At 38.3% G+C, this 27,347-nt stretch overlaps 2 protein-coding genes and 1 long non-coding RNA gene across 7 annotated transcripts in view; 1 reads left to right on the top strand and 2 right to left on the bottom strand.

Moving 5' to 3' along the window:
- The window catches only part of KLHL3 (kelch like family member 3), a 251,706-nt gene that overhangs the window by 62,133 nt on the left and 162,226 nt on the right, over positions 1–27,347 (top strand). Inside the window, exon 2 of one of the 5 annotated variants that reach the window (XM_033096636.1) lies at positions 69–183. The exons of the other annotated variants lie outside the window; for them this stretch is intronic. Within the exon in view, the coding sequence (XP_032952527.1) occupies positions 137–183 (47 nt within the window). The 5' untranslated portion in view covers positions 69–136. The remainder of the gene's footprint in view (positions 1–68; positions 184–27,347) is intronic. 5 annotated transcript variants of the gene reach the window in all.
- Positions 9,848–11,529, bottom strand: LOC117016866 (neuropeptide Y receptor type 6-like). Its single transcript, XM_033096644.1, is given in 3 exon segments — positions 9,848–10,979; positions 10,982–11,052; positions 11,054–11,529. Coding segments are annotated over 3 exon segments (1,110 nt in total). The 3' UTR covers positions 9,848–10,416.
- LOC117016870 (uncharacterized) lies at positions 11,627–17,068 on the bottom strand. Its single transcript, XR_004421982.1, has 3 exons — positions 16,639–17,068; positions 14,322–14,486; positions 11,627–11,710 (listed from the first exon to the last, which is right to left on the bottom strand). It is a non-coding gene; the product is annotated as an uncharacterized LOC117016870 (long non-coding RNA).

Here is a 27,347-nt window from a genome sequence, read left to right as displayed (position 1 = left end):
CTGTAGGGGATGTGAGTCTTGGACTAGACCTTGAAGGAAATTATGGATCAAAACTGGTTACTTTCCAGACCAGAGGAAGAGCACCATAGGAAAAGGCCTGGAAACCGCAGTGACCATATGCCTATGGACAAAATAAATGACTGTCTTAATTGGAGTGGAAGGGCCACCTCGGAAGATCAAGAGGTGAGCTTTGCTTTGCTTTTTAAAAATACAAGATTATTGACATATACATAGCGTAGATCATTAAAACACATAATGGCTGATCATTCTGTCTTGGCTTTCTGGCCCAGACTCAAGAATAGTGAATTTTATTTTCAGTCTTCTTTTTCTTGACCATTTTTAGGAATGTGTGTGAGATGGGTGCTGTGCCAAGAAGGTAAGAGTCAGGACAAAACGAAGTAACTTAGGATGGAAAGAAGCCTTTTCATTGTGCTGGGAAGAAGCTGTAAAGTAATACTTTTGTAAATTACTTAGCGCTTCTATAAGCCCCAAAGTGGGGGTCACCCGGGGCAAACTGGAGATTCATGAGAAGAGTCAAGGCTTCCTGTCAGCCAACTTGTCATCCTCAGAACTTTAGAAAATGAAAAATGACAGAATGATAGTCAAACAATGGTAGAATTGTAATTGTTTTCATTTAGAAAATAAAGAACAATAATCAGGACACAGTATAAAGCCCTTTTAAATCCTTGGAACAAGATACAGGCTGACCCATCTGAATTAAGTTACCAGTAAGCCCAGATCTGTTGTGGTAGAAACTTCTGCTATTCACCGATATCTGGGAGCACTGGGGGATTATATTTCTGCATCCCTTGCGTTTTGGTGGAAATATGTGACTAACTGGCCAGAGAGCTGTGAGTGGAATTGATGTGCGTGTCACTTTTAGACCAGAGCATTTCATTGCTGGTATGAGACTCTGGCTCTCTGTGTCCTTGCCTTAGTAAGTGAGAAGGTCATGTCATCCAGATGGTATAACTACAAGATGGTGGAGCCTCATTGTCTTTAGTCCCTGAGTGATTATATGAGCAGAACTCACCCCTCATCCCAGACCTTGACCTGAGAGATTTGGTGTTGTTTGTAACCATAGCACATATTAGGCATTCCTGACAAATACAGAGAGTGCCAAAAAAATGTATCAACATTTTAAGAAAGGAAAAAAAACCTATTAAAATTGTAATATTAAAGACATACCGATAACAAAAGATGCATACTACTCACGTTTGACTTCTGCAATTACAGGAGGTGCTCAAAGTGGTTACCCTCAGCGCCCAGACACTTCTGATGACGGTGAACTACTGCTTGAGCAATGTGGACCAAAGTGTCCACTTGTATCATTATTTTGGCACCCCCGGTATATCCATCCTGCTCCATTTCTCTCCTTATTCTTCTCTCCTTTCTTGGGATTTAGAAGAAGCTTGTATTCACCCCCAGGGAGTGGAGTGAACGAGTTGTAGAGGTATACCTGGGAAGGAGGGGGTAAGTGAGAGTGTGGATTTAGCTGGCAGTAGTGACTATAGAATTGCTTCAAGGTGTGTGTCATAAAGCAGGAGAAGAAGGAAGAAAGGATAAATAGCTCTCTGTACAGATTGCTCATCATCTCTGTGAGTGTTATGGTCTGTCTTGGGGGGATCACGTGCTACAAATGCTGCTATCTGCTAAGATTTCCCCATGTCTACCCCTAGACCTGAGAATGCTGTGAGTGGTGACTTAGCAGAAGGAAAATTGATCTGGAAAGCTTGACAGTAAAATAAGTTGATGGTCAGCTGTAGAGGCTGAGGTTCTGGTGTCTCTGATCCTGGTTGTCCCTAGCATTGCTTTGAAGACTCAGTATGAAAGAAAAAGTTAGCTCATCCAGCTCTGTTTTATGTGAAATCTCTATGAATTTGAGAATCCTCAGTCATTAATTACTAAATTCAGCTCAGAGAATAAATATTGTTATAATGTAATTTACTCCTAAAATATTTCTCAACAGGAGTGAGAAGCCAGCCTTCTTGATTTAGTTCTGCCACTGGACTAGCTTTGTGGTGGATACCGTGTTTCTCCAAAAATAAGACGTAGCCAGACCATCAGCTCTAATGCGTCTTTTGGAGCAAAAATTAATATAAGACCCGGTCTTATTTTAATATAATGTAAGACCGGGTTTTATATTAATTTTGTTCCAAAAGATGCATTAGAGCTGATGGTCTGGCTAGGTCTTATTTTAGGGGAAACACAGTAGCAAGTCACTTTCCGCCTCTGAGCCTTAATCCTCCATATAAACTGTTCCAGCTCTGATATTCTGAAGTTCTGAGATGAGAGAATGTAGAAAAATGTTCCTAATTTGAGGGTTTAGAATTCTCAGGGGGAGAGAGGGAAGAGAGTTCACGCTGATCCATGCTGTACCTTTTGGTTCCTCTCACTGTCAGAGCTTTGGGGATCCCTCCCCCAGAGGATGGTGACAATGCAGTGTGTACGTGAAATTGCTTTAAAGCTTCTTCCCTGGAAGCTGAAAGTGCCTTGAGAACCTGGTTTTTGTGTGTCTTGCCTCTCCTGTGTCTGGCGTAGTTCTTGCCAGAGAGTAGATGCTTAATAAATGTTTGTTGACTTGAGGTGGAGTGAATACTTTGTTTCTTCTTAGAAAAAAAAAAGTTTGCAGCTTTATTGAGGTACACATATAGTGATGTACAATAAGCTGCACATATTTAAAGTGTGCAATTGATATGTTTTGACATACATATACACCTGTGAAAACCATTACCACAATCAAGATAATTAACATATCCATCACCCCTAAAAGTTGTCTCACGTCCTTATGTAATACCCCTTTTCTGCCCTTCATCTTTAAACAACCACTGATTTTTTCTCTGTCACTATGCATTAATTTGCATTCTCTAGAATTTTATACAAATGGCATGAAGTATGTACTCGATCTCTCTTTTTCTTTTTCGGTCTGGTTTCTTTCAGTGTAATTTCTTGAGAGTCATTCATATTTTAGCCTATATCAATAATAGTTCATTTCTTTTATTCCTGAATGGTATTTCATTACATAAATATACAATGGTTTGTTTATCCATTCACCTGTTAATGGACATTGGATTGTTTTCTGGGTTTGGCTGTTAACAGCACATAAATTTGTTGTGAACATTCATGTACAAGTCTTTGAATGGGCATATGTTTTTATTTCTATTAGGTGAACATCTAGAAGTGGAATAGCTAGATCAAATAGTTGTCTGTTTAACTTTAAGAAACTGTCAAACTGTTTTCTAAAGTGGTTGTCCCATTTTAGATCCCACCAGCAGCTAACGAGGGTTCAATTCCTCCACATCCTTGCCAACTCTTGGTATGTATCAGTCTTTTTTAATTTTAGCCATTCTGACAGATGGTGTACTAGTTAGTATCTTGTGATTTCATTTAGCTTTCCCTAACAGCTACCGGTTTTCCCCGAAAGTAAGGCCTAGCCAGACCATCAACTCTAATGTGTCTTTTGGGACAAAAATTAATATAAGACCCAGTATTATATTTATATTTATATTATATTATATTATATTATATTATATTATATTATATTATATTATATTATATTATATTATTATATTATAATATATACCGGATCTTATATTAGAGTAAAATAAGACCGGGTATTATATTAACTTTTACTCCAAAAGACACATTAGAGCTAAAGGTCCAAGTAGGTCTTATTTTCAGGGAAACAGGATATTATCGTCCAGTTTGGCTTGTGTTTCATTCTCTTATCAGTCTTTCATGAGCAGAAATTTTAAATTTTGATGAGGTCCAGTTTATCAGTTTGTTCTTTAAAAGACATTGAATCTCTGAGGGGTTAACTGTCATGCTTAGGGCTATAAAATAAGTCCTTGGAAAAGTTGGGATGAAGGCTCCTCGTTTCCAGGGATGTTGTTTGACAGTCCATGTCCCACCACGTCAGAGACAATTTATGGTAGTTTCGAATGGATGAGCAAGTGGATGCTCCTTGTGGCCTCTCAGAAGGATGAGTAAATATCTGATATCTGTGAGCTGTTTCCACCAGTTGCTTGTGGAGGAATTGAGGTCCCTCCACACAATACTGTTGGTTAGGTTCCACTGAATTATCGACTTATCAGCCATATTCCAGTTCATTCTACCAAACTAGGTGTTTTTATTAGGCTCCCAAATGAGATTTAACATCTGTTTCTGAGAGCACCTTGGCCGAAGTTCTTCCAGGATCACTCTGAAATCCTGATTTTGTACTTTTTTTTAAAAAATCAATTCCTGAAATCAGTGAGGTAGGGTGTTTTTCAGAAGACATATGGGTAAAGGAGGGGCTTTGACTGACAATTTTCCTAAGTGTTCCATGGTTACGCCAGGCGTATACCTCTCTCTCTCTAGGAGCCACGATGCTACAGTTGAAGTTCCTCATCTGTTGGGGCTGTCTGAGCGCACACTTGCTCTGTGCAGCAGGGTGAATGGCTACCATTTGGATACCCCTTCCCCTGGAAGGTTTTCGTCTGAACAGAGTGGCCAGACTCAGTGATATAGCAGACAGAGCTGTTGGTCAGTGCCAGTCAGCTACGGCGTTGCAAATTTACTGATTTGTATAATTTTTATCAGTGATCGGTACCCTCAGGGTTTCCTGGAGGAGCTAGGGAATTAGGTTCTGATGCAAAGGATAGTCCCACTGTGCCTCTTTCTAAACACTTAACCATGTTGTATTTGCCTGGATTACGTGTAGTCCTCAAACAGTACATTCCTCAAGGGCAGGGACCCAGTCTTACTGGTCTCTTTATCTGCAATGTCTGGCAAAGAACTTGAAGGTACTCAGAAATGATAGTTGAATGGTGAGTGAAAGAGGATGGGCTTTAAGCTGGACAGATCAGCATTAACAACTGTGTGACTTCAGGCAACTCGCTTAACTGTTTCCTCGTTTGTAAACTGGAGTAACATTATCTACCTATAAGAATATTTTTAGGCTTAAGTGAGTTAATGAATGGAGGGACAAGATGAGTGACAGATGGCTCTTTGGACTCTGATTCAGTAACACAGCTTAGAACACAGAATTAAAAAGAAGTTCAGAGCATAACCAGCCCCATCTCTGCCTGACTAATCATCTTTTGGATCTCAGTTTAAAAATTATTTCTTCCAGAAAGATTCCCTTTCTATTCCTGTGCCTGTTCTTCCCCCAAACAAGTTAATTTCTTCTGCTAAGTGCCTTCATAAAATATTATTCTTGATTATAGCACTTGTCACAATTTATTTTTTAAAATATGTATCATTTCTGATAGACTGTAAACTCCATGACGGCAGGGAATTATGTCAAGCTTGCTCACTATTGTATTTAATCACATGGGCAGTGCTTTAATACTTATTGAATGAGTGATGCATTTTACAATAAGGAACGGGAAGCTTAGTAAGGATAATCAGTTTGCCCAAACTCTAAGCCAGACCCGGGTCTCTTGACTTCTTGTACCACAGATGCCTCATGGACAGACACTTTAGAGTCTCAGTTTTCTTTCTTTCTTTTTTAAAGTTTTTATCTTTTTCTCACCCATTTGAAAAAATTATACAAATAATACACATTCCTAGTAGAATATTTGGAAAATACAGATAAGTAGGCAAAAAGAAAGACAGAGAAAGGGAAGTTAGAAGGCAAGATGGAACAAGGAAGAAAGAAGTAGAGATAGGGTCACCCAAAAGTCACCTGGGGAGAAACATTGTTAACATTGTGGAATATTTCCTTTCAGACATTTTTTAAGTGTTATGCAGAAACGTGTATACACACACACACACACACACATCTTTGTTTTTAAAATGCAGGAAATATAAAGGTGTAAAACTTGAATCATCCAGGAGACTGCAGTGTGGTAACGTGTCTAGGATCACTGTTGCTGTGACCCCGGATCTTCTGGGATCCCAGGATGAGGAGTTTTCAAATCAATGACTCTACAACTTTTGCTTTCCGTTTTATGTTTCCTTAGTGGAGAAGAATTGGAAAAAGACAAAGTTCTTCCCTGCTGTGACCTTTTATAGAGAGTCTGGTTTTGCTTCTAATAGAGTCATAATGGGGTCCACTGTTCTGGAGGCTGTTTGCCCTGGAAGACTGGCCTTTCATTCCTAAAAGCTATTTGCTCCAAAAACCTGTCACCTTGGTTAATTGGAGGTTAATAGAGCATTTTCTTCCAGTCCTAGGACCTTCCCGGTTAGCTGACTCTTATTAGCACAACTCTTATTGGCAAATAACATTTGAGCCATGAAAGTGCACTTTGCCCTTGAGCCTCCCCTGGGACCAAGGTGTGTTTCTGTTTGTCTTCCTGCCAGTGCCGATTTCCTGAGTGTGGACTTCAGGTGGAATTTGGCATTCTGCTGCTTCAGGTACTGAGTCCTAGGGGTTTAGGCCCCATTTACTATTCAGGTCCACACACCACTTCCAAGCAAAGATTTGTTATCCCAGATTTATTCTGCATCTACAGTGTGTAAATATGCTTGAGCCCCCACTTTATGCCTGATGGTATACTTGGCACTGGTGCCATTACAGCGACTCAAGACCCAGTGCCTGCCTTTAAGGAGCTCGTGTCTGGTGGAGCAGGCACACACGTAAATAGGCCTTCGTGGTGTTACGTGGTAGGTGTACACGGGGTGCCATGAGAGCAGTGAGTAGGGGTTCCTAACAGCCCTGGGGGGTCAGAAGAGGTTGTTAGCAAACATTGATACAGAGTCCTGAAGGACTCAGGATTTGGCAGCTTGTTGACATTACTGTAATCTTTGTGTAATTAGGATTGTGTCTTTATACTCTCAGTGGATAATTAATAAAACATAGGTTTAAAAACATTCAGGCATTCAGTAAGTAATTATGGCCTAGCTTGTTTTTTAAGAAATAACTTTCAAAATCTATATGTGTTAAATGCTTTTTCCTTGTCTAGTCCTATCTTAAATATTTTAAGGGGGCAATCGGGGGCTAGTATAGAAGGACTAAAAATTGTAGGTCATGGCTTCGGAAATTTCAGTCTAGTTGAGAAGAACATATTTATCTACCTAAAATAGAGAATAGCAGGAACCAGTCAATGACCAGATGTGAGATGCATGTTCCCATCACCAGCACCACATATCCTTTCACTTCTCCCACAGGGGAAGCACTATTCCAGCTTCAACAAGGAGTTTGATTTGGGCACAGAAACAGGGGCCTTCCTTAGCCTCCTGGAAGTATTTGTGGTCATCTCTCTCCAGTTTATTGCAAGAGCACATGTGTTGCATAGGTGACTTCAGGGAGGATTTCAGGAATTCCTGGGCATATCAGTCTTGAAATACTTCCCCCTAGCCCTTTCATCTAGTATATGTCCTTCTCTCTTCCCCAGTATATTGTCACTTATGGGTATAAAGATAAATTGAGTCCTCCTTTGATATTAACTCTGCCTTCAATTACTCTCAACTTTCCTTTAGGCAGCTTTCAACCTAGCCAGAAGGAAAGCCTTTAAAACCAAGACGTGGAATTACCCCTCTGGTGTATTGTAAACCCTTTAAAGCCTGTTACATTGTAAACTGTTTAAAGCTGTGCCTTACACTTTTCCGGTACCTAATAGGGTGTTAAGTACATAGTAAGAACTTAATATATTTCTCTTGATTTATTATTTTACAGAAAACAAAGCTTACAGGAAGGGAGACTGACTCTTCATTGGGCCGATGAACTATGCTGTTCCTGCTCAGTAGAGCCGGGTGCAGCTTCTTTGAGTTGAAGCCTGATGCATGTTGCTTTGTCAACTTATTTATGCCTTTTTCAGAATGCCACATTTTTCATTGCAGAAAAATGGGAACCATACACATTGACACCACATTTGGGTATTGTTTATTTTGTATCATTTATGTTGTTGATTCTGTTAGACATTGTCTGGGTATTACTCCTGAGGGATCCTCAGAAATAAGCAGAGAGAACACTTAAGGGACTTGTTGCAAGGCTGTTTTTAGCATTTCTCATCCAGCTCTGGTTCACTGGACAGACACATGCAGAATAGTTAATTTGTTGATTTTTGAGGGCATAATTATTTATTCATCTCATTAATAGTCTGGAAACTTTTGAAGATATGAAACATTACTCTCAAATCCAAAATGATTTGAGGACAGGGGATAGGGGAGCAGATTTTTGAGGCACTGATTAGAAGAAACTGTGTTTCTAGGGCTATATGTCAAACATCACAAAGTTTTGATCTCAGATAGATTCCTAGAAGGGAGAATACAGGCCCACCTGGCAATTGGGGAGGCAAGTGAGACAATGAGGCCTTATTTCATTCACCAAGTGGCTCACCAGTAGACCATATTGGTGTGAACCATCCACAAACACTGCAATAATAGGAAATCAGGTTGACTTTCCTTGTTTCCTTTCAAAAATGAGTGTTATCCCACACTGGGCCCCCACAACACTTGGTTTGTATTTCCATTATACCTTCTTAAGTAACTACTTATAAACCTGTGCTCTGCTTGTCAGAATGTAAGCCCCTTAAGGGTATAGACATTCATTAAAAAGTACATTTAATTCACTACTTTTTTGAGGTAAAAATAAACACACGTACGACTGTTATTGATAGTTACATCATTAGTGACTTTTGTTTCACTAAAGCTCAAGAAAAGTTTAGAAGAAAAGATAAAACAGTTTTATAGTAGAAGGAAATAGCCCTTACCATGAAGCCAGAAAGAACACCGTAATATTTAATCAGAGTTTGGAAATCTCTTCTGAATGTTTAGGATTGGGACCAGGGTTAGAGAAGACTGGGTGTATTTCTAGGGGTGAGGGGAAAAGGTGGTATTAGAGTTTGATGAAAGCCCTTTCCTGCTTTCAGTCACTTAATCAGAATCATTTTAGTAATGGAAACTAGAATCAATATATCTTTATCAAGTAAGTAAAATATTGCATTGGTATTATTGGTCTTAATTACAGGGCTAATCACTATCTGTCAGAAGAGATAGGAAAAGTATCTAGGGAGTTGATTGCTTTCTGGGTGAAGGGGTTATAGTCCTGTACCTTTAGGATTCTAAACTGACACCATTTGAAATTGATTTTTAGATAAAAGTTTTTATTTGCAGCTAATATTATGAAACTGTTATATTTTATTTCATTTTGCTTTCTGCAGTGCTTTTGTTGTTCATTTTCCCAAAATGATATAACAGAAAAAATAGAAATTCTGAAGAAAAGGAAAAGATGGAAGGAGGGAGGAAGAAAAGGAGGGTGGCCAAAAGAGAAGGAGAAGGAGAGAAAGAGATTTTTCAGGAGAGGAAAGCATGAGGGCTAATGTCTAAGAAGAAACATAATAGAAAAATCATGGGTATTCAGAGAAACATTACCTTTTATTCAAAAGAAAGAAAGAAATACACTTACATTTTAAACATAAAAGTAAGCTGTAGTTCAAATTTAATAGTATAAGGGATATTTATTGGAAGAGATAAAGCTGGTCGTGATTTAGTAGAAGTCACTGAGCTAATGGCTATTTGAATAGTAGCTGAATATTCTTTATGAAAGCAATCTATCTGATTCTTCTATATAAGAACTCTGTGAGGATGAAGAACAGTTTTTAAATGTTTAAGTCATAAGGTTTAAGAAAGGTTTTAAAAAATCTGGAACTAATTATAAAAGTGCTGTTGGTGGCATTCCTCAGACCCAATGATAGAGTCTTAATGACCTCTACTTAATATACATAAAGAATTAAGGATAAAAAGCCATTTTGAAATGAAAGCTCTATCTACATTGGCCATTAACAAGATAATTAATGTGATTTCTAGTATAATTGGAGTGTAAAAGAGTTTGTGGCCGTTTCTAGTGGTGCTAATAGCATTGTTAGTGAAGAAAATGTGCTGTTATCATAAACTAGAGAATCTGATTCAGGCCTTGGAATTAGTTATAATTACAATAGTTACTTTAAATGTTAAGTTAAAATCATTCCTTTAACTTTCAATCCAAACTTACTTTGTTAGCTAACTAATAAATTGTGGTGGGAGCTTTCTGACTTTGCTAATTAATTCAATAGTTACGTTGTTGAATGTTTCAGTATCCATATCTTCAAGTGAAATTGCTTCAACACTAAGGAGGTTTAGCATTGTTTTTATTAGGCATATCATTAGCTATAACTTTTGTGGCTATTCCATTGAATAATAGTATCTGGGAACTTTGCTTCCCAGCCATCAATGCTGCTTGCCTCCCTTGCTTTCTCACTGTCAAATGATGGCAACTAAGTTGTTTGAATTAGTCTCCTAAGAAAAAAGAGGTGGTGTGTGTGTGTGTGTGTGTGTGTGGGTGTGTGTGTGTGATATATGACTCAGACAGGTCTGTCCCAAAGCAAAACTGAGTAGCATAAAGTTGTTCTTTTTTTGGTTCTGGCTTCTTCATTATGCATCTTGCCCTATCCTCAGCCATTACCTCTCCATCTCCCGTTCAGGAAAGGCTTTAGTATTAAGTATTAACAATTTTTAGATACCTGTTGATATAGGAGCCAATCTTAATGATCCCTTGGATTCATCTGTGTGTATAGTGGAGACGGCAATATTGTCATATCTTTCCCGAGATGTAAAGCACTGGCAGTGGTGAATAAGCACCACTAAGTCCTTCTGGAAATTTTTGTTTAGAAAGCCATAAAAGAGAGGGTTTATACATGTGGAAACCATAGCAACCAAGTGGCAGACTACAAATACCAGGTCATGGTGGCAGCTCATCAGCACCTCATGATACCAGTCAAAGATGACATTGAAGATGTTCAAGGGCAACCAGCAGACCCCAAAGGTTACCACAATGGAGATCAACACCGTGTTGATCCTCTTGTTCTCATTGAGCCGGCTTTCACTTTCCCTCTTCCTGTCCACTCTCCCGTTTCTCCTACGGAGGCAGATGACGATCTTCAGGTAGCAGATGAGGATGAAGCTCAGAGGGACACAATATTGGAGCATAAACAGGGATGTGGTAAAGAGGAGCTGGTTCATCTTGAAGGGCCAGTTCTCCACACAGGCTACCCGGTGGGTGTAGAGGTCAGTGGAAGAGAGAGGTTGTGGAAGGGCTCATCGGTGAGGCGGTAGGACAGGAAGAAGGGAAGAGACAACACAAGGGAAAAGCCAAATCAGTGTGATGCCCCAGTAGGCATGAGACGCATTGGGCTTCCAGCCGCGAGGGTGTACAATCAGCTGATACCTTTCAACAGCAATTAACACAAGTGAGAATATGGACACAGAAATGGAGACACTCTGCACGTAGGAGGTGAGTTTGCACATGATATCCCCAAAGATCCAGTGGTCCATCAGAGTGTAGATGACAGTAAAAGGGATGCACATGACACATACCAAGATGTCAGAGAAAGAGAGATTGGCAATCAGTATGTTGGTGACATTCTGAGCTTCTCTCTGCTTCTTGAAGATGATAATGATCAGAGAGAGGTTTCCGACGAGGCCCACGATCAGGACCACAATGTAGGCTATGAGCAGTAGGAGCAAGGCCAGAGAAGGGGGGTGACAGGACTCAAAGTAGAAAAATGCAGAGTTGTTGCTGTTTGCATTGGTTTTGTTAGATGCTGCATGGTGTAGGGAAAGTTCCATTTTGTCAGGGTTGTAAGAAGGTTTTCTAAGCTTACTTGTATTATGAATTGATATTTGGACCATCAGTTTTTGGGAAGTACTTTGCTCTGAGGCTTCCAGCGAGTAATTAGTAGGGTTTAATCTTCCTTGATCTTTGTGCTTGATGGAAATGCATGAATGACTTGAATATGCTCTTGAAATCCTAAAAAAATTAAACATAACCCAGAATATTAATACAACTTCTTAAACCTGAACAGTTCTATAGTTGGAACACTGTGGACATAGAGAGATATCCAGAGGGTCTCTCTCTGTCCTTGCCCTCCTCCCAAGGTGCTATTTTTGTGCCGTCAGCATAGAACTAATGAGTAAGGAAATGGACAGCATTCTGATAACTGTAAGGCAGCCCATATACACATTCCCATCCCGTCACACTGTGTCTTGTGTGTGTGCTGTGCGGTGGAGGCCAGAATTGCTGTCGAGAGTTGAGTTCCAAATGGAGCACCACCACTTGGTATCTGTATGACATTGACATAAGTCAGGTACCCTTTCTGCTCAGTTTCCTTATTTGTAAAATGGGGATAAACAATGTCTTTTCCAGTTGTTGTGAGGATTAAATGAGATTATGCAACTGAATCTGTCCCTCAGCCCCAACATAGAGTACATAGTAGGTGTTCAGGATATGGGTGCTGAATAAAATGTGTCAGTGCCACTGCCCAGAGGTAGTCTACAGCCTTTAGTCTGGGGGCTAGAATCACAGGTCATTCCTGCAGTGGAGTAGCTATGACTCCTCTTTGCACTTCTTCCACTCTCAAGCTGAAGGCATATTCTGCTCAGGCAGTTTATGGGTACGTTGCTCAGATTCTGGAGATCAAGGCAAGGTAGCCAGTGCCTAGTGGGCTGTTACTCAGAATTAACTTTATTTAGAAAGCATTTTCCAACTCCCCCGCTCTCTGGGTCCCTTATTCTGACTTCCAAGAGAAGGGAGGCCTTGGTCCTATGGCTCAGCATGGCTTAGGGTGGTCGTATTCAGTGGAATTATTCATACCGGGATATACAACAGGTACAATGAATCATTCCCCCGCCATTCTAAGTGCTGAGATTTCTGGCCCAAAGAGGACACGTTGAAAGAGGCAGAGGAAAAAAAAATACCCCATTATCTTGGTTTATTCTTTAGAAATCTGAGGAAAACAACATGAATAACATTGCTAAAGGAAGCTGAGCAATAGGAATGAAAGAGAACGAACTTTTATTTGCTGTTTGAAATTACCCTGGCCTGCTCTCACATTCTTCTGAGTTCAAAGGCTTAGCAAATTCTTATTGGAAAGAAATCACCTTAAGAATACCTGTTGATGTCTGTTGTGGTTTTAACAATAGATACCACAGTGAGGAACACCATAAAAATACCGCAGATGAATAGAAACTGTTGATAAAGACGGTGTATTTTATAAAGAAAGACCCAAGGAACTGATCTGTGGCTTGGATGTGATGCAGTGGTAAGTAGAAAGAGCAAAATTTAAAAACAGTGGTATTTGCTGTGAAGGTTTAGGGCTTGGGTGATTCAGAGGTTCCACAGACCTAGAGTTCACAGGTTGAAGGGGAATGCCAAGGCAAACGTAAGCTCTTTATGACAGTCAGTGGACTAGAGCTGTAAACAAGAAATAGAAAGCTTTGGTTGTTCAGTAGAGACCTTCTACCAAACAAGCTTCCGTTGGAAGATGAAAGGCATGAACAGGAAATAGGCAATCACTACATGTACAGGTTGGTAGGCTAGAATGGGCGCTAGGCTTTCTGTCAGAAGACAGGTCCTGCTGCTAACCAGCTGTTTGATTTTGGATAAGTCAGTCCCCTTCTCTAGGCCCCAATTTCTTCATCTTTAAAGTGAAATTTTTAAAATGGCCTCCCTATTTTATACCTCAGTGTAAGCATCAATGAAATAATACATTTAAAACATCGCATAAATTGTTCAACACTGCAAATTCACGTGCTCATAGTGTTATTATCCTTCTTGAATGTTTCATTTGAACTGAATTCACCTAACCCCCAACCTCCAGAGAGCTATGAGTGCTTTCCTATCTGCTGCACTATTTATTTCTCCAACATCAAGTTTGCTGGAAAGAAGTGGGATTTTTTTTCCATTTCGTAGACAGAAACCAAAATACAGAAAGGTCCAAGAGCTAAGCTAAAAGCAAAACAAAACCAGCAGAGTCTTATGCTTTTTTTCTTTCCTTGCTCTTATTGTCTACAAGAAAGAAAAGCTTCCTATGGCTCCTGCAAAGATAGGTCTGAATAACGGTTTCCTCTTTACAGATGTGGAAATTCATACAGTTTTGCAGAGTTCCTTGCAGATTGGTAAGATACATAGGAATAAACACCAGGAACCCTTGGTTGTCCATTCGGGTGATCTGGGTTGTCTGGGCTCCGTGAATGGGATTCACTCACCACCCTGCAACAGCAGGTCTGCAACTTCCTAGAGACCCTTCCAGCCTCCCCTGCACTGATTAATAGCAAAGTACACATTAGCTCCCCAGTCTGTAAGTTGCTATAGAGGTGTGACGCTCAGAAAAGCCGGAAGGTCAGGTGGGCCTCATATGGGAGGGAACCAAAGGGGAGTGCTGGAATTACATTATCCAGTACAGAGAAGATTAACAGGAAAATCCCCAATATGGGCTTTTACTAGCAACGTGGGATTTACACTTAGATAATTGGTAACTATTAAGTTAAAATAGTAAATCCTGCCTATCTGGAAGTAAAATAATATTAAGCCTTGATTAAAAAAAAATCTTAGGATACATTTCTATTTTAGGAAAGTTTACCTTTGGTTTGTTTGGTTGGAAATGAAGGACGTGAGATCTCGAATTACCAAGTGATATTTTGCCCCCAAATATGATTAGCATATGGCAGAGACTGGTAGTCTTCAACCTTCAACTTGATTGTATCTAGCTCGTGAGGCACATACCTTGAACTGGCTCCATTTATGCCTGTTAATGTAAAAGTAAAACATTACATTACACATTTTTTGATAGTTTTGTGTTTAAAAGTTTCGAGATGAACAAAATAAGAGCATTACTCCACCGAAGTCTCTATATGCATATTTATTTCTGTATCTGAATGTCTTTTTGTTAGTGCGTGTCCTTTTCTATGTCTCTATTTAAACGACGTTTTTTTTTGGTTGAGTACAGCGTTAGGGGTAGAGTTCATGTGTATCTTTCCTTTGGTGTCTCTGTGTTTTTTCTTTACCTCTCATTGTCTTCCTCTCTTTTTGTCTATCTGTCTCATTCTCTTCTGTTTCTTCCTTTCCTTTAATTGTCCGTAACACAAAAAAGCTGCAGCATATTTTAGATTATCTTTTACATTTTATTTGGTGCTACGGTGTTTTGACCTGGAAGAGACTCTAGAGGTATTCTAATGTACCCCTCTCATGTGACAGATGTTGTGACTTTGAAGTTAATTACTGGCAGAACTGGGACCAGAATCCAAGTCTCCTGGCTCTCAGAGAGTTCCATGCTCTTTCTACTCTTTTTCCTGCCTCCTGTTTTATATTTTTTGAAGAAATTTCTGTGTTTCTTGCTCTTAGTATTAAAAGCATATGAGTAGAACATTTGCTGTTTCTTTTATATTAAAAAAAACTTCAGGGAGTTTTATGTTAAAAAAAACAAAACACCTCATGTAACTTCAGGGAGTCTGTGGCCTGTGCAAAGTGAAATTTTGCATATCATCACTCCCCAAGTATGTATGTGAGGGTCCCAAACCAGGGCAGGACCACACTGAAAGCATCCCCCAGTAGACCTCTCACTCCTTTTCCTTAAACCTCTAGGAATACGGATTCTATGGCTGTGTTGAAACAAGTAACATCTCACACTTGTTTAGGGCTTGGTTTTTAAAGTACTGCCCCATTCGTTAATTCACTCAAGAATTTAAATGCTGACAAGGTGGGCTGTCTTACTTGATCTCTACAGCAGTCCTGTACTCTAGATAGCAATGAAACTTTTATTCTATCTAGAGTAGACAAATAAGTCACTGGCCACTAAGACCTACTGGCTTTTTCATTGTTGCGTAGTTGGTAGCAGAGCCAGGAATAAGACTTCTACTTTCTAAACCATATACAAAGTAATAGTTCTAGTGTTTTTTTTTTTATCATTTCATTAAAAAATCAGTTAAATTAATCATTTGTGCTTCATGAGAACAAATAGAACTAGAATCTCTGTAAAGATGCATCTTACAGCTTTCCGTGAGAACAAAGTAGTATGTTAAGTAAGAAGCATCAAAAAACAAAAGCCTATTCTCTCAGTCTTATTAAAAAGTGTAATTGGCTTGGTTATTCCACATCATGCAAATTCCTTACCCTATTCAACTATTCACCTATTTTGAAAATAAAATTTCATGTCTATCTATTGCAGAAGTGTGTGCTGTCTTTCAAGATTTGAATGTAACATTTGACTCATCTGTTCTTTTATGGCATGTACTTTGATTTTATCTGCTGCAGATGTTTATCTGTTTTTTCTTGAATGTGACAATTGCCTGAGTCCATATAAAGTGTTACTGGAAAATGTATACATTTCATCTCCCAAAATCTAATAGTTACTTTTAAAATCAAGCCAACACAGGTTGTCTGAATTGGCTTTAATTTTCTGTGAAGGCTAATGACTGAGCTTGTCATTATAGGGATGTTAAGGTTTTTAATTCTTTAAAATAACAACACCATAAATGTGTCAAGAATGGAGAGCTAAACTCTGCCAATGAAAATAAGTACCAGATTTTTAAGTTTATTTACAAACATAAACAAAAAGTAATTAAAACCCCATTGTGCCAATACTAACATTTGCTTATTTCTTTTGATAATTTACAACAGTGCGTTCTAAAACTGCGGGGTTGTTTCACAGATCACATAAGCAAGAAGACATCTGGTATAATTAGGCCTGAAAGCACCACAGCTCTAATTTTTAATAATCTTTACATATTTTCACTATGTTGTTTTGTACACCTGAAACTAATAATAAAAATAACTGAAAATAAAAAAATAATCTTCACATATTTTTAACACTGGATTATTTAACATGAAATAAACATTTGAAAAACACATTTGCAAGATTTTTCTTTAGCATTTTAGAGGCTTATTTCCCAGTTTCTTACCTGTTGGAAATTTTCTAGCTGTACTGCTGTTCTTTTCATCTACGTTTTCTTTCTTCTTTCATTTCCATGATTGTTTTTTTAAGTTTATTTCTCTGTCTGAAGATGACATATTTGCCACCTCTCCAAGTCACAACATACCCCTCTCCCTTTTTGGCCTATTTGTCCAACAAAAATCTATGGCTTCATTTCAGAAGCTGTTCCCTAGAGTTGAAATTATCACACGGAAGATTGAGGTCTGGAATCCAGTAGGATCGGAGGCCACTGAAGAGCCAGAAGGGAGGAGTCAGAAATTTCAGCAGCAGTGATATTAGATGGAGCTGTTTAAAAGATGTGTTCAAAATGTCACTTTCAGTCATCTTGTAGCAATGATAATGAGTGCATTTTGAAAATCTGTGGCATTTTATGACACACAGGTATATATATTTTACTTTTTAAAAAATTGCTTTGCCAAAATCAGACATTTGAGTTAATTATTCCTGTAAAATTATTAGTAAACATTAGTAATTGTTCTTAGAGAATTTATTATCAGTTAAAAGATGGATTTTATTCCTAATTTTGCTGTAATTTATGATATTAATAAAATGATTTTAAAATTAAAATTAACCTCAGGTTCCCCAGGAAAGTGTGGATTATTATATAAGATTTTCACCACCCACTTCGAAATTGACAACTGAGCTGCTTAAATAAAAGTGGGGACTGAAAAGCCTCCTCTGTATTTAAAAATTTTTACAAGAAGGAGAATATTTCTCATTTTACAAAAGACTGAAAAAGTGAGATTTAGATTAAATATAAGAAATATTTCCTTATAGTGAAAGTGTTTGAAGGCTTTGAGAAACAAGTTTGTAGAATACCAAAGGTGGTTGAAGATATTTTGGCATCACTTACTGGATAGACTAATGACATTCTGGAATATTTCCTATCCCAAGGATTCAGTGATGGAACCCCAGATTTTAGAACTAAGCCATGCGAATTAATTCTATTTCCTCACCCAATACACCAAACTCATAAAAACTCAAAATTCTCAGGCAGTCAACAACATTGAAATTACGTATCTGTGTTTTATTGACCCTTGCTAGGCTGTGTAGAGTAGGTGGCAGGGTCGAAGGGGTTGTGGACTACAGGAGTGGCAGCCAATCTTCTCCTCTGTAGGAACTTGAAGAGTAAATGTGGTCAAAGGAGTTCAGGGACCATACCTCTTCTTAATCCAGTCACCTTTTAGTGGTATCCCCATTACTTACCTGTTTGTACTGGAAGTATGGAGAGTAGCAAAATTTGGAAGACTACAGGGCTTATTGAAAAACAAATATTATTTCCATACATCAAATACTGGCAGACACTAGCGGTGGCTTCAGGATTGGTAGACACTAAGAGATCATCTTAGTCCTCTGGGATGTTGGTGAAGATTTTGAGAGGGAGCCTAAGTCATGGCTCTGAACCCAGAGTCTCCCATATTACCTAGCTGGGTCACCTTGAGCTTCTCTCTGAGCTTTTGATTCCTTTTTTCATAAGGTGAATATTGCCATCTATCTGGCAGGATTATTTTGAAGCTTAATGATGATAGCACATAGTCGATATTCAGTAAGTGGTAGTTGTTTTTTTTTTTTAAATTTCTGTTAGTAGAAGTATATAATCTAGGTTAACCAAAGATAGTCTAATGAGTGTGAGAATTTGAGAATGGTAAAACCAGAGTCGTTTTATAATTTTTAAGGGGATGTTTGGTATAATCCTGTGCTGTACTTACTGGTGATAAAAGTTAGCAAACATTGGGGTTTTGTTTGCTTCAGTTAAAATTCAGTGTTTTAATTGCAAAAGTTAGTTCATAGACTAATAGGCTCAGATAGCAGACAATGTAGTTGAAAAAAGTATCCAAAGAAAGAACTAAGTTTGTGATTTCTCCCGTCTCTCCAGAGCCCTTGGAGCCTTGATATTTTCTCTCTCATTATATGCTTTATTTTTAATTGTATACATGTTAGTTATAAACCACATTTAATCTGATATACCTTGATAAATGTAAACTAAAACATTAGGTGATTTTTTGAGCCCACACTTTTACCAGTTTAGGGAAAATCAAGATTGAGGAGCATCTTGAAAAATTTTAGTAATGTCCAAACTCAAAGTCCCAGTGATCCGTGTTACAAGTGATAAACTGTTCCAGACGTTTGGTAAATAAAGCCTTTCTGTTTTTTTCTCACTCACCCAGCTGCAGCTGTCTTTACCTCTGTAAGGGACTTTTGACTTTGTTAAATATCACTCTCATTATATGCATTTTAAAAAAGAAAAGCTGTTATGATTAACGTGCTTGAATTAATTGTTTTTTCTTTAGATTTTAGTAGATCTTAGATGACCTATTCACGTAATAAGCTTAGAGTGCCACCTTAAGACCTGGGCGAGAGGGGCCCCTATCTTGGATCCTGTACTTAGAGCACTCATATATCACAAACATTAAAAAAATTGTCGGCTGGCCTGGTGACTCAGGCGGTAGAGCTCCATGCTCCTAACTCCGAAGGCTGCCGGTTTGATTCCCACATGGGCCAGTGGGCTCTCAACCACAAGGTTGCCGGTTCAATTCCTCGAGTCCCAAAAGAGATGGTGGGCTCTGCCCCCTGCAACTAAGATTGAACACAGCACCTTGAGCTGAGCTGCCTCCCGAATGGCTCAGTTGGTTGGAGCACAGGCTCTCAACCACAAGGTTGCCTTCCTCAACTCCCGTAAGGGATGGTGGGCTGCGCCCCCTGCAACTAGCAATGGCAACTGGACCTGGAGCTGAGCTTCGTCCTCCACAACTAAGACTGAAAGGACAACAACTTGAAGCTGAACGGCACCCTCCACAACTAAGATTGAAAGGACAACAACTTGACTTGGAAAAAAGTCCTGGAAGTACACACTGTTCCCCAATAAAGTCCTGTTCCCCTTCCCCAATAAAATCTTTTTAAAAAATGTGTCATTAGGGATCTAGCACTCCGTACTGGCAGACTCCAATTTGTAATCCAGATATTTAATGACTAACACTATTCAGGCCCCAGATACGCTTCTCGCCATCACTTGCCCTATCCCCTTGAAACAAAAGGTGATTATGTCTGAATGCCATGAAGATTATTGGGCTGTTGATGTTGGTTATGGACATTGCTTTGGAATATGGAGAGGATTTGAGTGGCAGAAGTTCTTAGATGAGAAAAAAGAAAAAGAATTAACTTAGCATAAATGCAATGGATTTTTCCATAATGAATTATTTTCCAGTACTTCTATTTTCTTGTTTCTCTTTGTATTTCACTCTGTTGTTCTACTCAGAAATTAGGTTGATGTTTGTAACAGTGTTCCACGGCAGCTGATGAATATTTTGCAGTATTAGACAATTCACATTACTCTTAAATTTCATACATGAAGGCCCAGATATACCGTATTTCCCCGAAAATAAGACCTAGCTGGACAATCAGCTCTAATGCATCTTTTGGAGCAAAAATTAATACAAGACCCAGTCTTATTTTACTTATTTTACTATAACACTGGCTCTTATATTAATTTTTGCTCCAAAAGACACTTCAGAGCTGATTGTCCGACTGTCTTATTTTCGAGGAAACATGGTAACATATGTGATATCTGTTGTTGACATAGGCAATGGCTGAGTCTTTAACCCTAGAATTGTAAATAGCTCTATTTTTGTAAAAATATACAATAGGATTTAGTTTTTAGAAAAATTACATGAGTCTCAACTTTATTGTAATAATTTTAGTTAAAGTTTGGTGTTTGTTAATTATAATTTGTACATTGCTTTTCAATTTTAAAGATAATTTTGGGCAGTTTAGAAAACATATGAAAATAATTTTAATTTTTTTTTTTTACATTAATGTGTATTTTTTCATGGCAGTATCTTCGAATTTTATACACTTTGAATAAATTAAAATTTATTTTCAATTCTTTAGATCCTTATGGGCAATATAACTCAAATTATGAGGAAAGTTTGTTTAACAACATAACTGATTTTGATGAAGTCAAGGTAAGAAAGTAAATTTTATGGAACATATCGTAATTTATAAATTATGTATGTCTTCATTATTCATCCATACATTGCCAGCTCATCAACATTCTTTCCAGACACATGCAATAATAACTTAAATTCAGTTGTCTTTGATAGTTTACCTTTCAGTCATATAAATATCGTTGTTTTACACATATTTTTTATTTTGTCCAGTTATGTGGATTAAACATTTTATTTAATAGATTGTTTTATGAATTTCACATTTTTAGAGATGGTATGGGCTTTCTTTCTTTTTTTTAAATTAAAGTTTATTGGTGTGACAATTGTTAGTAAAGTTATGAAGATTTCAGGTGTACAATTCTGTGATACATCATCTATAAATCCCATTGTGTGTTTAACACCCAGAGTCAGTTCTCCTTCCATCACCATATATTTGATCCCCTTTACCCTCATCTACCACCCTCCTCCCCCCGTAACCACTAAACTATTGTCTGTGTCTATGCGTTTTTTTTTCTCATTTGTTTGTCTTGTTCTTTTATTGTTTTTGGTTTATATACCACATATCAGTGAAATCATATGGTTCTCTGCTTTTTCTGTCTGACTTATTTCGCTTAGCATTATAATCTCAAGATCCATCCATGTTGTCACAAATGGTCCTATTTCATCTTTTCTAACCGCCGAATAGTATTCCATTGTGTATATATACCACAACTTCTTTATCCATTCATCTATTGAAGGACATTTTGATTGTTTCCATGTCTTGGCCACCGTAAATAAAGCTGCAATGAACATTGGAGTACACATGTCCTTAAGGATAAATGTTTTCAGATTTTTTGAGTAGATACCCAGGAGAGAGATTGCTGGGTCATATGGTAATTCTATTCGTAATTTTTTGAGGAACCTCCACACTGCCTTCCATAGTGGCTCCACCAATCTGCATGCCTACCAACAGTGTATGAGGGTTCCTTTTTCTCTACAGCCTCTCCAACACTTGTTACTATTTGTCTTCTTGATGATAGCCATTCTAACTGGTGTGAGGTGATATCTTGTGTTTTTATTTGCATTTCTCTGATGATTAGTGATGTTGAGCATTTTTTCATATGTCTATTTGCCATTTGTCCTCTTTGGAGAAATGTCTCTTCAGGTCCTCTGCCCACTTTTCAATTGGGTTGTTTGTTTTCTTGTTGTCGAGTTGCATGAGTTCCTTGTATATTTTGGATATTAGCCCCTTATTGGAGGCACTGTTTGCAAAAATTTTCTCCCATTAAGTTGGTTGCCTCTTTATTTTGTCGATGGTTTCTTTTGCTGTGCAGAAGCTTTTAAGTTTGATATAGTCCCATTCATTTATTTTAGCTTTTACTTCCTTTGCCTTTGGAGTCAAATTCATAAAATGCTGTTTGAACCCAAGGTCCATAAGTTTAGTACCTATGTTTTCTTCTATGCAGTTTATTGTTTCAGGTCTTATGCTTAAGTCTTTGATTCATTTTGAATTAATTTTGGTACATGGTGACAGATAGCAGTCCAATTTCATTCTTTTGCACGTGGCTATCCAATTCTCCCAGCACCATTTATGGAAGAGGCTGTCTTTTCTCCATTGTATGTTTTTTGCTTCTTTGTCAAAAATTATCTGTCCATATTTCTGTGGTTTTATTTCTGAGTTCTCAATTCTATTCCATTGGTTTACGTGTCTGTTTTTCTGCCATGCTGTTTTGATTATTGTTGCCCTGCAGTACAAGCTAAAGTCAGGGAGTGTGATACCTCCAGCATTGTTCTTTTTTCTTAAGATTGCTTTGGCTATTTGGGGTCTTTTGGGTTCCTAACAAATCTGATGATTTTTTGTTCTATTTCTTTAAAAAAAAATGCCATTGGGATTTTGATGGGAATTGCATTGAATCTATATATTGCTTTGGGTAATATGGCCATTTTAACTATGTTGATTCTTCCAATCCATGAGCACGGACTGTCTTTCCATTTCTTTGCGTCTTCTTCAATTTCTTTTAAAAATGTCTTGTAATTTTCAGCATATAGGTCTTTCACATCCTTGGTTAAGTTTATTCCTAGGTATTTTATTCTTTTTGCTGCAATTGCAAAAGGAATTGTTTTTTTGTATTTCTTTTTCTGAGATTTCATTGTTACTATATAGGAATGCAATGGACTTTTGTATGTTGATTTTGTAGCCGGCAATTTTACTGTTTTCGTTGATTATTTCTAATAGCTTTTTGGTGGAGTCTTTAGGGTTTTCTATATATAGCATCATGTCATCTGCAAAGAGTGACAGTTTAACTTCTTCATTCCCAATTTGGATGCCTTTTATTTCTTTCTCATGCCTGATTTCTCTGGCGATGACTTCCAACCCTATGTTGAACAGCAGAGGTGATAGGGGACAGCCCTGTTGTGTTCCTGAACGTAGAGCAAAGGGATTCAGTTTTTCACCGTTAATTATGAGATTAGCTGAGGGTTGGTCATACATGGCCTTTATTATGTTAAGGTATTTTCCTTCTATACCTATTTTATTAAGTGTTTTAATCATAAATGGGTGTTGAATCTTATCAAATGCTTTTTCTGCATCGATTGCTATAATCATGATTGTTGTCCTTTATTTTGTTTATGTGATGTATCGTATCATATTGATGGATTTGCATATGTTGAACCATTCTTGTGCCCCGGGATGAACCCCACTTGGTCGTGATGAATAGTGTTTTTAATGTATTGTTGCATTCGATTTGCTAGAATTTTGTTTAGGATTTTTGCATCTGTATTCATCAGAGATATTGGTCTACAGTTTTCTCTTTTTGTGTTGTACTTACCAGGTTTTGGTATCAGGGTACTGTTGGCCTCATAAAATGAAATAGGGAGTACTGTCTCTTCTTCAATTTTTTGGAAGAGTTTGAGCAGGATTGGTATTAGATCCTCTTTGAAGGTTTGGTAGAATTCAGTAGTGAGCCATCTGGTCCTGGACTTTTGCTTTTGGGAAGGTTTTGGATGACTGATTCAATTTCTTTACTGGTGATCAGTCTCTTTAGATATTCCAGTTCTTCATGGTTCAGCGTAGGAAAGCTATATGTTTCTAAGAACTTGTCCATTTCTTCTAGGTTATTGAATTTGGTGGCATATAGTCCTTCATAGTATTCTTGGATGATCCTTTGTATTTCTGTAGCATCTGTGATAACTTCCCCTTTTTCATTTCTAATTTTGTTTGTTAGTGTCTTCTCTCTTTTAATCTTAGTGAGCCTAGCCAAAGGTTTGTCAGTTTTGTTAATCTTTTCAAAGAACCAGCTCTTTGTCACATTAATTTTTTTATTGTCTTTTTGTTTTCTATTTCATTTAGTTCTGCTCTGATTTGTATTATTTCCTTTCTTCTGCTGACCTTGGGTTCATTTGTTCTTCTTTTTCTAGTTCTTTAAGGTGTAATGTAAGGTTATTTATTTGGGGTTTTCCTTGTTTCTTGAGATAGGCCTGTAATGATATAAATTTCCCTCTTAAAACTGCATTCGCTGCATCTCAAAAATTTTGGTAGGATGTATTTTCATTGTCATTTGTTTCTATGTATCTTTTGATCTCTCCTCTAATTTCTTCTTTGACCCAGTCATTCTTTAAAAGTATCTTGTTTAATCTCCATGTATTTGTGGTTTTTCCTGCTTTCTTTTTGCAGTTGATATCCAATTTCAAAGCCTTGTGATCAGAGAATATGCTTGGTATGATTTCAATCTTCTTAAATTTGCTGAGGTTAGTTTTATGTCCCAATATGTGGTCTATCCTTGAGAATGTTCCATGTACACTAGAAAAAATGTATAGTCTGATGTTTTAGGATGAAGTGCTCTATAAATGTCAATTATGTCCATTTCATCTAATGTGTTATTTAGGGCTGCTATTTCATTATTTGTTTTCTGTTTCGATGACCTATCCATAGCGGTCAATGATGTATTTAGGGCCCAAGTATAATTGTGTTTTGGTCAATTTCTCCCTTTAGTTCTGTTAGTAGTTGTTGGTATATTTTGGTGCTCCCTGATTGGGGGCATAAATATTGATGACCGTTATGTCTTCTTGTTGTATAGTCCCCTTTACCATTATGAAATGTCCATCTTTGTCTCTTGTTACCTTTTTCACCGGAAGTCTGTTTCGTCTGATATCAGTATAGCTACACTTGATTTTCTCTGGATACCATTAGTTTGGAGTGTCAATTTCTATGCTTTCACTTGGGGTCTATGCTTGTCCTTGTAGCTGAGATGAGTCTCTTGGAGACAGCATATGGTTGGGTTTAGTTTTTTGATCCAATCTGCTACTCTGTGCCTTTTTATTGGTGAGTTCTGTCCATTTACATTTAGGGTAATTATTGATATGTGAGGATTTACTATCATTCTATCTTTAGTTTTCTGGTAAGACTGTGTCTCCATTGTTTCTCTGCCTTTTTGTTTTTGTCTATTATTTCTGTGTGGTGCTATTTTATGATGTTTCCCTTTGTTTCGTCTTTTATTACAGTATATGTTTCAGTTCTGGATATTTTTTTATTTTGAGTGGTTACCCTTAAGTTTATATAAAAGAAATTTTGATATTTAGAGTATTCTATTTTCTTCAGCATGCCTACTTTCTCCATTCCCATATTCCGGTTCAGGCCTTTACTCTCCCCTTTTTATGTTTTGGTTGCCACAAATTGTCCCTGTTGATGGTGGTCGAATAGCCTCCTTTAGTATTTCTTGTAGTGCAGATTGCGTATTAGAAAATATCCTCAGCTTTTGTATGTCTGGAAAGGTCTTTATTCCTCCTTCATATCTAAAGGTATATGCTGGGTATATTATTCTTGGCTCATAATTTCTTTCTTTCAATAGTTTGAATATTTGGTTTCATTCTCTCCTGGCTTGTAGAGTTTGTGCTGAGAAATCTGATGATAATCTAATGGGCTTTCCTTTGTAGGTTACCGTCTTTTTTTCCCTGGCTGCCTTGAGGATTCTTTCTTTGTCATTGATTTTTGACAGCTTCCACAATGTGCCTTGGAGAAGTCCTGTTGGGGTTGAGGTAATTAGGTGTTCTATTTGCTTCTTGGATTCAAGGATCCAGTTGTTTCCACACGTTTGGAAAGTTCTCATCGACAATTTGTTTGAATATACTCTCTGTTCCCTTCTCTCTTTCTTCTCCTTGTGGTATGCCCATTATTCTTATATTGCTCTTTCTGATGGAGTCAGAAAGTTCTTGTAGAGTTCTTTCATTTCTTTTAAGTCTCAAGTCTCTTTCTTCTTCCATCTGTGTAATTTCCAGGTTTCTATCTTCGATGTCACTGATTCTTTCCTCCATTTGGTCAACTCTACTACCTAAGCTGACTATTTCATTCTTAATTTCTTCTATTGAATTCTTAATCTCCAGAAATTCTATTTGGTTCTTTTTTAAAATTTCAATCTCTTTGGTAAAATGTTCGTGTTGTTCTTTGATTGTGTTTCTGAGTTCATTAAGCTGCCTTTCTGTGTTTTCTTGCATCTCATTGAGTTTTTTCAGAACAGCAATCTTGAATTCTCTGTCATTTAAGTCATATATTTCCATATATTTAAGTTCGTTTTCTGGAGACTTTTCACTTTCTTTCTGAGCTGTTTTGTTGCCTTGGTTATTCTTGGCAATTAATGATTTGTTATTTCTCTTCCTAGACGTCTACAGGAGTGGGTTCTGCAACTGGTTCATAGGAAGAGGTCTTTCTTTTGTTTTCCAGTACTTGTTTGTAGAATGTTTTATTTTCTCTCTTACTGCAGCCTTTTTTTCTCTCTCACACTGTAGTGTTATGTTTTCTCTGCACTATTCCAGCTTCTCACACGATGGGGGTATTCCCTGGAAGGCGGGCTTCTCCTCTGTTAACAGTTCTCCTGGGTCATAGGGCACCGCATCCCTGTGGGGATGCGGAGAGCTTTTGAAGTTCCAAAGCTCTTTCTGCACCAGATTCAGAGCCCGTATGTTTCAGCAGTTCTGTTTACTCCTGCAGGGATCCGCCCCGATAGTTGGGGATAGGGGTGGTGTGAGTTGTGAGAGGTGGCCCAGAGCAATGGCGGCGACCACCACCACAGCCGGTCCTGCTTCCACAGCTCCCTCCCCTTTGCTGGAACTAGTTGGGCTGCAAATCTGTGTCTGCGGACCACAGTTCTCAGAACTGCAAATTTTCTGTTCTTTTGATCTGACATGCTACTGTTCCGCTTCTAGCACTGGGCAGGTGGGGGCGGGGCGAGCTCTGGGAGGATAGGGAGGGGGCGGCTAATCTCAGTGCCTAAGGCTTCCCTTTTCTGCTTGGCAGTGAGGGCTTAAACCACCGTTTTCAGCCTTCTTCCCTCAGTCTTTGTTCCGAGGTCTCTGCCGTGAGCGTTGGGTTCAGCCGTGTTATATGCTGTCCCCTCAGCCCTGTGGGCCATAAACGGAGCCCTAGCAGTCCGAGTTCTTCCCTCTCCCGCAGCTGCAGTAGTTCTGGGATGCAGCGAGCTTGGAGCACTGAGCTATGTCTGCATCCTGTGCCCCCGTGGCTCCGTCTCCGCACTTCTCCTTTCCCTCCTCCCCCGCTTGCAAGATTTGCCCACCTTTAGGTGAATTCGGTAGTGGTCCTCTTCATCTTGCCTGTCTGCTGTGCAGGGAGTCCTTTGTGGAGTTATCGTTGTTAAATTTGTTGTAAATTCCAGGGGAGATTTCCAGAGGCTCACCTCAGACCGCCATTTTGATGACATAAATTCTCTCTTTTTTTTCCTAATTAAAGTTTATTGGGGGGGAC

The sequence above is a fragment of the Rhinolophus ferrumequinum genome, chromosome 24 (assembly GCF_004115265.2).
Source record: "Rhinolophus ferrumequinum isolate MPI-CBG mRhiFer1 chromosome 24, mRhiFer1_v1.p, whole genome shotgun sequence".
Lineage (NCBI taxonomy): Eukaryota > Metazoa > Chordata > Mammalia > Chiroptera > Rhinolophidae > Rhinolophus > Rhinolophus ferrumequinum.
This window is presented reverse-complemented; position numbering and strand designations above follow the sequence as displayed.